This window comes from Malassezia vespertilionis, chromosome 1 (genome assembly GCF_029542925.1).
Source record: "Malassezia vespertilionis chromosome 1, complete sequence".
Classification (NCBI taxonomy): Eukaryota; Fungi; Basidiomycota; class Malasseziomycetes; order Malasseziales; family Malasseziaceae; genus Malassezia; species Malassezia vespertilionis.
In genome coordinates this window covers 1,346,271-1,357,724 of record NC_079247.1, presented here as the reverse complement: position 1 = coordinate 1,357,724, position 11,454 = coordinate 1,346,271, and the positions used below count along the sequence as shown (strand labels likewise).

At 53.6% G+C, this 11,454-nt stretch overlaps 5 protein-coding genes across 5 annotated transcripts; 1 reads left to right on the top strand and 4 right to left on the bottom strand.

The window, feature by feature from the left end:
* Window positions 1-2: 2 nt before the first annotated feature.
* On the bottom strand, window positions 3-1,442 carry MVES1_000737 (uncharacterized protein; the record flags this gene model as incomplete). Its single annotated transcript, XM_056205593.1, has 2 exons — window positions 3-1,343; window positions 1,413-1,442. 2 exons carry the CDS (start codon window positions 1,440-1,442, stop codon window positions 3-5), a joined length of 1,371 nt encoding a protein of 456 aa, XP_056061568.1.
* Window positions 1,443-2,218: 776 nt separating this feature from the next.
* Window positions 2,219-5,412, bottom strand: MVES1_000736 (uncharacterized protein; the record flags this gene model as incomplete). The annotated part of the gene is made up of 3 exons (XM_056205592.1): window positions 2,219-2,292; window positions 2,321-2,611; window positions 2,907-5,412. The coding sequence occupies 3 exons, from the start codon at window positions 5,410-5,412 to the stop codon at window positions 2,219-2,221; spliced, it is 2,871 nt and encodes a 956-aa protein (XP_056061567.1).
* Window positions 5,413-5,838: 426 nt separating this feature from the next.
* On the bottom strand, window positions 5,839-9,001 carry MVES1_000735 (uncharacterized protein; the record flags this gene model as incomplete). The annotated part of the gene is made up of 7 exons (XM_056205591.1): window positions 5,839-6,406; window positions 6,437-6,550; window positions 6,579-7,351; window positions 7,384-7,402; window positions 7,665-7,715; window positions 7,746-8,746; window positions 8,777-9,001. 7 exons carry the CDS (start codon window positions 8,999-9,001, stop codon window positions 5,839-5,841), a joined length of 2,751 nt encoding a protein of 916 aa, XP_056061566.1.
* Window positions 9,002-9,136: 135 nt separating this feature from the next.
* On the bottom strand, window positions 9,137-10,246 carry MVES1_000734 (uncharacterized protein; the record flags this gene model as incomplete). Its single annotated transcript, XM_056205590.1, has 3 exons — window positions 9,137-9,986; window positions 10,025-10,086; window positions 10,121-10,246. 3 exons carry the CDS (start codon window positions 10,244-10,246, stop codon window positions 9,137-9,139), a joined length of 1,038 nt encoding a protein of 345 aa, XP_056061565.1.
* A 526-nt stretch (window positions 10,247-10,772) lies between these two features.
* On the top strand, window positions 10,773-11,365 carry ARD1 (N-terminal amino-acid N(alpha)-acetyltransferase NatA; the record flags this gene model as incomplete). Its single annotated transcript, XM_056205589.1, has 4 exons — window positions 10,773-10,793; window positions 10,826-10,895; window positions 10,926-11,153; window positions 11,190-11,365. 4 exons carry the CDS (start codon window positions 10,773-10,775, stop codon window positions 11,363-11,365), a joined length of 495 nt encoding a protein of 164 aa, XP_056061564.1.
* Between the last annotated feature and the right edge of the window lie 89 nt (window positions 11,366-11,454).

The window sequence follows — 11,454 nt, the reverse complement described above, 5'->3', positions numbered from 1 at the left end:
TTCTATCTGCCTATTTCCTTGCGCAATGCAGCGTGTGCGCGCTCAGCAAGCACTACGGCGTCGCGAATCGTTGATGGCTGTACAGCGCCGGAAGCATCCTTGGTTTTCTCTGCATAGGTATAGCAGTCTACTACACACTGAGGCATCCCCACCTGTGTGTAGAAGCTGAGCGCATCCACAAGCAATGAAGCGTTGGTAAAGTGCAGAGGTGTCCAGTCTGTTGGTACAGTGTATTGAATGATGCCAGGAGCAGGGGTAAATGGGACGCCGACATACGTGCCAAGCATTGCGCTCACCTCTCGTGCCGCCTCCTCAGGCCTGCCGAGTTGCAGCGTCCAAAGTAGCGTTTTTACCGCGATCGCATCCAACACCACCGGCCGTTTTGAAGGCATGCGTGAAGCACGCATAATATCGTACTGCCACCTGCTCCAGAGATCGCGGACCACGGCGTGTTTCGTCTCTAGCCGCATCTTCGACATCCCGATATCCCGCAAAGTTGCAGAGTAAAATGGCGCCGTAGCAAACATGGTACGTGGGAGGCACTCGCTCGACTGGGTATAGGCATTGCCAGGATAAGGGTCGGGGCACACGGCGTTGAACACCGCAAGTCCTTCTTCTGGATTGTCCAGCGCAAACAATAAAGAGATGTAGCTGCTGTACGCCGAAACGATGGCTTGCGGATCTTTGCAAGCAGCGTGTGCCGTATGCCGTTTAAACGGAGCCGTAAATTCTCTGCGCCCAGCAATTTCGTCCACAGCGTCATGACGCATCGCAGCATCCCTTTGAAGTTGGTCCAATCCTTGGTATAGTTTCGGCAGATGCTCAAGCCAGCTTCGCGACTCTTGCATATTGATCCTCTTGTCGCGGACCATGCTTGTCAGAGCAGCAAAATAGCCCGCATACGTGCGTGCCGTGGGTCGAATATGGTTGCGCTTCATTTTGCAATACAGGCGCCAAGCTGCACTTGGACTCGACGCGCGTACGGCCAAGTTGATTACCTGGTTCCAAGCAGCAGCAGCAAGCTGTGGATGAATGTGTGCAGACGCATCAGCATGCTTCGCGCGCATTTTGCGCGCCAGCGCATGCCATTCTGTCATGCGCTCAAAGAGCAGCTTTTCCGCATCCTTGAAAGCCGCGCGTGGGTCCTGCGTATGAGCAAGCTCGGCGACATCATGCGACGTTTGAAATAAATGATCGCGCAGCTTGGGCTGAATTGCAGAGGGGCTTTGCTCTTTTTTTGGCACAATGCGCATATTCGTACGGAACACGCCACCGCGTCTGCGCTGCATATTGCGGAAATTAATGACGCTCGGAGGCGGAGCATCCTTGTTGAACTTTCCCACCTGGCCTAATGCGGGAAGGGACGCGCTTGCAAAACAACGCAATCCTGCATGGCAAGGCACTCGACACACCGCGCGCGCGTGCGCCCAAAGTGGGAGCATGGTGAAGCAAGGTCCAATTGCGTGGTGTTTTGCACGTGATGACTAATAGGCCGTTTGCTTACCGCACGCCGTCGTTTGCTCGTAATCCTTGGTAGTGTATAGCCATGGCGACGCATCGTGAAGCAAGGACACCCGGCTATGCGTATGTCGAGCCAATGCCATGGCCTAAGGATGTGCCTAAAGTTGAAGAACTTGGCGCGAGCTCAGCGCCGCTTAAATCCATCAGTTACTTCCTTGGTGATTATTGCAAGGAGTATACGGAAGACTTTATGCTGTGCAAGAACGAGAACCGTGACCCCGAGCACTGCCTGAAAGAGGGACGAAGAGTTACACGATGTGCCCAGGACCTGTATGTGTAATTGGAAAGTGACTGACAACAGTGTGAAAAAGCTTGGTGAAAAATGCGGCAAGGAATGGGACGAGCACTGGAAGTGTCTCGAGTTGAACAATCAAGTACGTGCACTTTGAAGGGAACTGACGTGCCCAGGAATATATGCCATGCAGGAAGTACGAGCGCCCTTTGAACAAGTGTGTCTTTGACCAGCTGGTACGTATTCACCACCCAGCATTGTCTTACGCCAAGCGCCTTGCCAAAAGGATTCCTGGTGCTCCGGAAGACAAGCCGCAGATCCATGAGAAGACAAATCCCGTCGTCTCACGCTTGCAAAAGTAAGCGGGTCCTCTCCTTTTCTCCAGCATACAACACCTTACTGTGCCACATGCACTAGAGGGGTTCTATTACCATAGCTGCCTATGCAATGCGTGCTATTCTTTTTCTACTTGTCTGGCTCCATCTCCCCTTCTTCGTCCTGGAATGATGCCAGCTGTACGGAAGGCTCCGCAGGCGCGGCTGTTGTTAGATTTCCAGCATGGCGTACCGTTTGCATTTGCTCGGAACCCAACATAGATTGCTTGCCCGTCTTCCAGCGGAAACGTGTTCATGGGCGTAGCGCCATCAATGGTCTTGGGCCCGTCCACAGGCTCAGCCAGCGGTATAAATTGGAGCGTGTCCTCTTCGTCCGTCCGCTGCTTTTCGATATACATGTCTATTTCTTCAGGCTGCATATCTGCAAACGCACGACCCAATTCCGGGTCTTCCGGCTGCTCGGATATACACAGCGCCTCGAGCAAGCGCTGCTTGCATTGCGTGATACTCGTATCCGAGAGCTCTAATGTCAAAAAAACTGTCGTCTTGCTAAATTTAACTAGCAAGGTCGTCGTTGTATCCGAGACCAACACGGGGCTGCGCATTTCGAGGGCCGCTGCGTGTGGCACTGTAGCGTAGAGGCAGTCTCTTCGGCCGATTAGTCATGGGGATGGCGCCGTTGTGCGATTAGAAATCTACAAGATCGTCTTCCGATTCGGAAGCGGTGTCCGTGGAGACGTGCTGTGCTCCACGGGATGAGTATGTAGGTTGAGCATGTCTGGTCAATGGTACGCGTTTCTGGCCGCTCGGGGGCGTACCCGTGGCTCGGCGCGTACTGCGCGAAACACTCGGCGCTTCGCTTTGCGCCTCTGGCAAAGGGCGTGCGTTGCGCCGCGCATCCGCACGACGATGGGGTGACCTTGCACGCGACGGCATTGCTTTGGTGCGCTGTGAACCTGCGTCTCTCCAAAGCTGTTCAGTGCCGATCGCTGCATTTGCAGATTCGCGTGATATTGCGCGCAAGTCCGGCTGAGACGTGCTTGGGAGCAGCGTCTTCTTTACAAAGGGCGGCGAAGTCGGTGGCAGCTCTGCAGGTATGGCGCGAGCGGAATGAGGCGCGACATGGAGTTTCGGAGGTGATGCCATTCGAAATGACATAGCAGATGGTATAGCAGGTGCAGGTGCAGGTCCAGCGTCACTTGGACGCGCTAGAGGGGGCGGAATAGGGGAGGGCACCTTTACAATGCCGCCTGTATTTGCCAAGGCAAGCGGGACGCCGTGAATGCTAATCCCTAACGCGTTAGACTCGCCCACATCTGCCCCAATGTCTGGCGTCGGCGGCAGTTCATGTCCACGATCGCCACGACGAAACATTTTTGCAGTGAGGCGCGAAAGAATGGAGAAGCCACTCTCGGACCGGGCGCCGGAGCGAATGCTCATCGCTTTGCGGCCGGGAAAGCGACGACCCGACTTTGCTTTGTCGTTTTCTTCCGTGGCACGGTCATGCTCTTGCAATGCCTCAATTGTTAATGGCTTTGGCGTGGTATCTTGTATCGCAGAGGGAGAAAGAGGAGACAAAGGTGCAGGGGGATCGTTTGTCTCAACGGATGCTGGTGATATGGGATGGTCAAGATCAGGCAATGGTAAAGGAACCAAAACAGGCGCAGGCGTAGGCGGTGCTCGCACAGATTTAGGCGACCGTGGCTGTTTGGAGCGCGATCGTGTGGAGAGTGTTGGCGACGCTGGAGCCGGGGGCGATAGCGTACTAGTTGCCTTGCGCGAAAAGAGTATGCGCCCTGTGCTCGCATCCTCATCCTCTTCCACTCCGCTCTGCTGTGACACACTTTTCGTGGGACGGATGAGGAAAGGAGACGCACGGCCAAGCTCGTTGATCCGTGCAGGCATTCCGCGCTTTGTAGGCGAGTCGCCCACCGCCAAACTATCGGGCGTGTACAGTGCTTGGCGCGAATGACTTTGCGGCACCTGCAAAGCGTCTCGTTTGTACACCTTCTCGTCCATCGCAGCCAATGAGCCTGCTGGATTGTGCACGCGGTCAATCAAATAAAGATGCACGCGTGGCCCCGACTGCAGTTCCATCTGCACAAACTCTTTGCGCAATAGGGACAGCTCACGCAGCAAATCTTCATCAACCAAACGGCGCGCAGATTTACGCCCTGATTGTGTAGACCCACTTGCGGGCGACGTACTATAGTCCGTAGTCTGAAAACTGTCTTTGGGCGAGTCGGCATCCAATTGTCGTGGACGGCGCTGAGGACGCGGGGGCGTACTAAGCGTGTCTGCTGTTTGCACAGCATAATTGCCTGCTCCTGCGCCGTGTTTTTTCGCAAGCGGAGAGCGGGTCATTCTGTGCTTTGGCGAGTTGGTGAGGTCCACATCCAAGCGCATTCCGATCGGCGTACGCACTCGCGATCCAGAATTGGACGAAGAAAGGGAGCGCGTTGCACTGCTACTCCTACGCAGGCCGAGCCTCGACGAGTGGCTTGCTGTTTCCGAGTCTGCCTCGCCCGGCCATCCGGACGCTTCCCACTGTGGTATCCAAGTGCCCCAGGCCTTGGCCACATAAGCGCTGCTCACACATACATGAATACATTCGTACTCATTTCGTTCGACAGTACGCTGTAGCACGTCGATAAGTCCCTTGAGTTCAGCACGCCGAAGCACGCCTTGATCCGTCAGTTTTGCGCGCCGCACCATGTGCATCGGCGCAAGGCTAGCGGCATCCAAAGAGACGACTGTGTTAAAGGCATGCGACTCGCCAAAATACTGCGCGTAACACGCATGCGGACCTCCCACCATGTTAGACGATTGCGTTACGTCCGCACACACAAACACAACGCCAATCCCACCGCGGCATGCATGATCAACGAGGCCTGCGCCGGAAAATTGGGCGTATACCGAGTGCTGAAGCGCACTCAGCACTGCTTGTGGCTTCGGCGCTCTGTGCGGATTCTCTGCCTGCTCATCGTATGATGCTGTTGTGTCATTTATCAGCAGTGGAACTGCGCCTTCTTCATCAGGGAGTGCCATGCGATCGAAGTGTGCCGCGGCCTCGTACACGGCGGCATCGGCGCGCTTCGCAGCCAAGGACCGCAATGCCTGCGTACGCTTTAGCGGAGAATTTGTCATGGGCATGTCATTTTCTCCTGACCAGGACTGTGTGCCGTCCTGTTCTTTGGCGAGCATTCTGGGTGTGCAGCGCACATTCTGCGCTTTTGAAGACGATACGGATCGCTGGTCCACGTCACTGTCCGAACCATCCAGGTAGATGTCGTGCTGGCGCGATTGGAGTCGTTGTGACTGCATAATAGGTGATCGCACGCGGTTTACAGCGCGCAATCCGGGCGATTTTTGCGTCGTAGGTTGCTGAGACGCAGAGGAATCCTTGTCCCAAGCAGCAATCTTATTTGCTGGGTTGTTTACACTATATATCCACTGAGCAACTTTTGACCCTGAGCAGCCCGCTCCTCCATTACTTTCGTAAGGAGTGGCCGTCGCAGGATCAGTCATTGTACAAATCCAAGAACAACTGCAGGCAATAATGCACTTTTTCCTCACACCTGTCGACGCTTTCTGCGCATAAGCGTCTCCACTTATCACGTGTTTGCACTGGACCGGTGGGGCGCGCCCGAGTTTGGGGAGGCACTATGCATATACTCCGAGTCTCCGACTTCCAGACCACGTGGCCTTGTCACTGGAAACAAACTCAAACTGGTTACAAAACTAGGGAATTTAAATACGACCAAAGACCATCGCCTTCTCGGTGAGGTATTCGAGAATACCGGTGGGTCCACCCTCGCGGCCAAACCCACTCTCGTGCACACCGCCGAACGGAATCGAAGTCTGCGAAATGGAGCCAGTGTTAATACCGACCATGCCGACTTGCAAGGCTTCGGCCACGCGGAAGCAGCGCGCGTTGTCCCTGCTGTAAAAGTAGCCAGCAAGGCCGACATCCACACCGTTAGCCAACTTCAGCACCTCTTCCTCAGACTTAAAGCGGTAGACTACAGCCAGAGGACCGAACGTCTCCTCGTCGTCGGTGGGCATATGCTTGCCTGAAGCAGCAGTAACGACGGTAGGCTCGAAAAAGAGACCCTCGCCCACACGTCCGCCAACCAGTACTTCAGAGCCAGCTTCGACCATCTGCTTCACTTGTTCGTTAACCTTGTCTCTGCCCCCCTCGTGAACCATCGGTCCGACATTGACGTCCTTGTCCATACCGTTGCCGACGTTGAATGTCTTGACTTTCTCGGCCATTTTCTTGGCAAATTGGTCGTGCACTGCTTCGTGCACATATATGCTGTGTGTTAGTGCGATAATTGCAACGTACCGGTTGGCAGAGATACACGTCTGGCCGGAGCCGCGGAACTTGCAGGCAAGGGCGCCTTCGACAGCCGCATCCACGTCGGCATCCTCAAAGACAATAAAGGGTGCATTTCCGCCGCTGTATATTAGTATTTGAATGCACGTACAGTTCCATAGAGAGCTTCTTGAGTGTGCCTGCACACAGGCGCATCAAGATCTTGCCGACGCGAGTGGATCCGGTAAACGAGATCTTCTGCACCTTGGGGTTCTCGCACATCTCACGACCCATCGCCTCCTCGTTCTCGCCGCGCGCCGATACAATAACATTTACCACACCCTTGGGGAAGCCAACTTTCTCCACAATGTAAGCAAGTGCCAATGCACTCAGCGGAGCCTCGTGCGATGTCTTGACCACAGCGGTGCAACCAGCAGCAAGCGCAGCGCCGAGCTTGCGCGTAACCATGCCGCTGGGGAAGTTCCAAGGCGTGATCAGACCCGCAACACCGATGGGCTCCCTGGTGATAATATTGCGCACATTAGGGATCGGAGAGGAAACAGTATACCCATAGGCGCGCACGGCCTCTTCAGCAAACCATTCGATGAACGAGTTGCCATACGTTAATTCGCCTTGTGCGTCCCCAAACGTCTTACCGTTCTCAGCAACAATAATGCGCGCAAGATCCTCCAAATTGGCTTGGAGTTCGTGGAAGAGGGCATAGAGCAGATCATGGCGCTGCTTGGCAGTTGTCTTTGACCATGCAGGGAATGCATCGGACGCAGCATCGATCGCTCGCTTCGTGTCCTCCGCATCCTGGTTCGGGACTTGACCAATCTCTTGAAGCGTAGCCTTGTTCAACACGGTGAGCGTCTTGCCAGATGCAGCATCGACCCACTCGCCGTTGACGTACGACTTGCTACGAAGAAGTTCGGGATTTTTGAGCTGGGAGGGTAAATACACATTCGTTTACGTACTTTCAAATCTTGCTTTCCGCTTTTAATGATACCCTTAGGCATGTTGGTACGATCAGTGCCTGTAGAGCTCATAGTGTAGTGCTACAAGTGCTGTGGCAAGGTACAAGACTGTGGCAAAGGACAAAGCTCCCCGCTCGAACCTGTTTCACACTATGTGGAGGTCTGTGTGTACAAACTTTCCCCGATCGACAGGGTCACATCGCGTTTGCACGTAGGGCAGAGCCGACGTGTACCTGTCAGCCAATCGTCACTAGTGCGTCAGTGGCTGCACGAATACGTACACCTCCTCTTGATGAAACGTGTGGCCACAGGGCAATACACGAATTACATCGCTGTGGTTAGTACACATGCTGCATACACACCCATCTACAAACTCTGAGAGGCAGATCGGGCATTCGTCCAATGCATAAAGTCTGGTAGGATCCCGCATAAAAGAGATCGGCGAATGATCGCCTGTACTTGCGCCACAGTCCACGGCGTCCGAACGCAAACACAAAGACTGTTCTGTCGAATCATCGATAGCATTCTCAGGTGTACGAAAGGGGTATAACGCGACAACCTTGCGCCACATGGTATCTAGCACACGCGCAATTTGCAGACGTCCGAGGCCCACACCCAGCTGCATTTTGGTAGCATCTTCTGTGGGGCTAGTAATACGTTCCCAGGCGTCCCCAGTGTGCCAAACATAGCACGGTAGACGCTTCACTGCAGCAACAGGCGCACGTTCGCGATACTGTTTGATCCACAATCGCACCTGGTTCTGTATCACGAGAAATACGGTGACCACCGATGGCAAAAACAAGAGTAGCATCCCAAGATCCCACACGGTAAGATCCGGTAGGCTGCTATCCAAAAAGAGGCCCACCTCTAAGTCTTCCCCTTTGTCTTTTGCCTCTTTGACAAGCTCCAGCAGCTCCAGGTAGCTGCTGCGGATTACAAAACACGACGGAATCGTAATATCGCTCGCATCCCCGTCCGGAAACATGGTAATAGGTCGTGTCTCCGTTCCCATCCAGTCGTCGTCCCACGTACTCGGATCAAAATTCATAAGCATTTGTATGCGAGAGTCCTCTTCAACGCTACCAAGAGTATCACCGACCACGACGCCAATCGCGCCATGCTGCTGTGCTTTGCGCACCTTTGCGGCGAAAGTGCATTCGCCGCGCTCAACCAGCGCAATCCAGTTTTCGGGCGGCGCAGCTCGCACCGAGTCCAAGTCGTCATCGGAAGGACATCCATAGTTCTCGTCCTCTTGCTCGTGCACAATGTCCTGTACGGGAACAAGAGTGCCCCACAGGCCAGACTCGTCAGTTACGTCGGTGCCGAATTCCGCTGGGCGAGTCAGGTACGATGTATCCACATTCTGTTGTGAGCATATCAGCACCGTACGTACCGCTACAACAACTTTATTCCCGGGCCACTGTGTGCGAGGGGTCGAGGTATTAGGGCCTGGCCGCTCCGCCTCAGTCGTGTGCACATTCCCGGCGCTGTACACCGCTTCCGAATCGTGTACCACTGCGTCGTACGACGCTTTTAAATCATGTTCTACGGCCGGAAACTGAGTGCATACCCAGGGCAACAATGTTAGCACGCACAATACGCTGCAGCCAATGCGCATACGAGTAGCCTAACTTCCCAGCGCACCGCTACAAGTACAGGCTGGCGTTGCCACTGCGCGCCGTGGCAATCAGATCGGGCAATCGGGCCCAGCGCCCAACACAAAGTAGCAAAAAACCCGAAATCCCTATCAGTGCTATTGGTTGGAGATCGGAGGCGCAAGTTCGCCGGGCGCCGACGTAGGCAGTTCAATCATATCAGAGGAACCGATCACTTGTGCGCTTTCCGCAAGCGAGCCGCTCGGCTGCAGGATGGCAGGCGCAGCGCCTGCAATTGTCGTTGAGTGGTGTGACGATACGTTTGTCACAGCAGACTGGTTTGTAAAAGACTGCTCGGCGACTCGCGGGAAAGTCTGGCTCGATGCGTTCGCGACGGGAGATACGCCATCCTCTTCCTTTGAAGTAGGCGCCGAAGCATCGGCGCCCTCTTGCGAATCAGCCTGGTCCTCGCCGACAGGCGGGAGGCCCTTGAGTTTCCTGTCATAATTTTCGACAAGTAGTTTCTTTTCAGTCTTGACCTGCTTAATGATACTTTCGCCCTCGGGTGAGTTCCAAGGGCCGGCGTCGGAAAGCCCGCACCCGCCAGGACAGTTGCACTTGCCGCCCAAGATCGAAGGGATGCTCTCAACTGGGATCTGCTTGGAGAGTTCACCAATGTAGCTGGAGCCAAGGATTTGGATCTTTTCAGTGGTAACAGGGTCAAGCCAGCCCTTGATTACAGACCAGACAGTGGTAAAGATAAAGGGCGCATTAATAATGTAGAAACGACCCATGGTCTCGGGGTAGTAGTACTGGCCAATCTTGCTAGCCTGCTGAACGTAGCTAGAAACCTTCCAGAATTGGCTAACACCGACATTCTTCAAATCCAAGATCGTACAGCTCGTCTCAATCAACTCGTGGCGAATTTCTGAGCAGACAGGCAGACGCTCGCGCTGAAATTTTTCGTACTCGTAGATGAGTTGCTGGATGAGTCGCTCTGGAGTAGTGCTGCGGCGATGTTAGCTCTACTCAAACAGCATACACACATTTCAAATAGCTCCTTGATGTTCAGGCGTCCGAGTTGTTCAATGTACACAGGACGGCCATTCTGGGCGTAAGCAGATTCGTCAATGTATGCGTACAGCGTCAATCTTGTGGTAGTACTGGGGATAAATCTTGCTCACGGCCTCCCTCTCGGGGAAGTTAAAAGATTCGTAAAGCTCGTTCACATTGTTCTCCTTGCGCCATTGCTCTGCCTCTTTAAACATTTGCAAAGCGGGTTCAAATTCCCATTTACGTGCACGCAAAAAACGGCACACTGTTCATGTCAGTATATATCGCAAATCAACACGTACAGCATGCGTCGTCATGGCGAGCAGGATCAAAAATACCGTCCTTTTGAATCTGGCGCTCGTAAGTGTGCAATTTTGAGTACATACTGTTGTGCGAAGCTTGTTCATTTGGTGCTGCTGTCCCGGATTCAGATTTCCGGGGCGTCCAGGCAGCTTGCTAGGTTCGACCTTTCCTGACAAAGCTGCGTCCATCGTGTCACGTTGCTGTGTTTTCTGTCTAAAACGAAACATCCGGTCCCTAAGAAGTACAATAGCAAGTTTTCTTCAATCCGTTAATTGACGTTCACGTATTAATCCAACCGATCCAAACAAATACTGTAATAGCAGAACACGACAGCGACGAGCAAATCGTCAGACACTGGTCGCCCGAGGTTAAACCCACTAACGATCACGTGACGTATCTGCAACTACCTGCTGCGCTTTGTTTGGCGCGTTGGCGAACATGAATATCCGCCAAGCGGGGGTGTGTGCAGATGGTGTATGGACTAATCGTAGGTGGATGACTTGCTAGGAATGCAAAACTGCAATTTGCATAATCTTCCTGAGAATTATACCATGCGATACTGTATGTGCATTGCGCGCAGTTCTTATGCAGACTTTTACCATGCACTTACGTGGCCGCAACTCTCGTATGTTGCCGAGGACGAGAAGGGTAACATTGTCGGATATATCCTGGGGAAAATGTATGCACGCATTGTGTCCAAGCTGATCCACAGGGAAGAGGAGCCTGCAGATGGCGTCCCCAACGGACATGTGACGAGTATTTCCGTACTCCGATCCCACCGCCGTCTGGGTCTGGCCAACAAGCTGATGAGTCTCAGTCGTAGGTTTTAATCGTTGATATTGCTGACATGCACAGAAATTTCCATGCGCGATACGTTTGGCGCGCATTTTGTTTCGCTGCATGTTCGCGAGACAAACCGTGCGGCGATTGGACTCTACACTCAGTCGCTGGGATTCCAGGTGCATGGTGTAGAGCACAAATATTACGCTGATGGAGAAAACGCATTGGCGATGCGGCTTCAACTGAAGTAAGCCATGTGAGAAAGAGAACATATTTTCGGTGTTCAAGCGATTTTACTTCATTTACAATGTGAGAGAATGTCTATAGGGATGGTTGTACA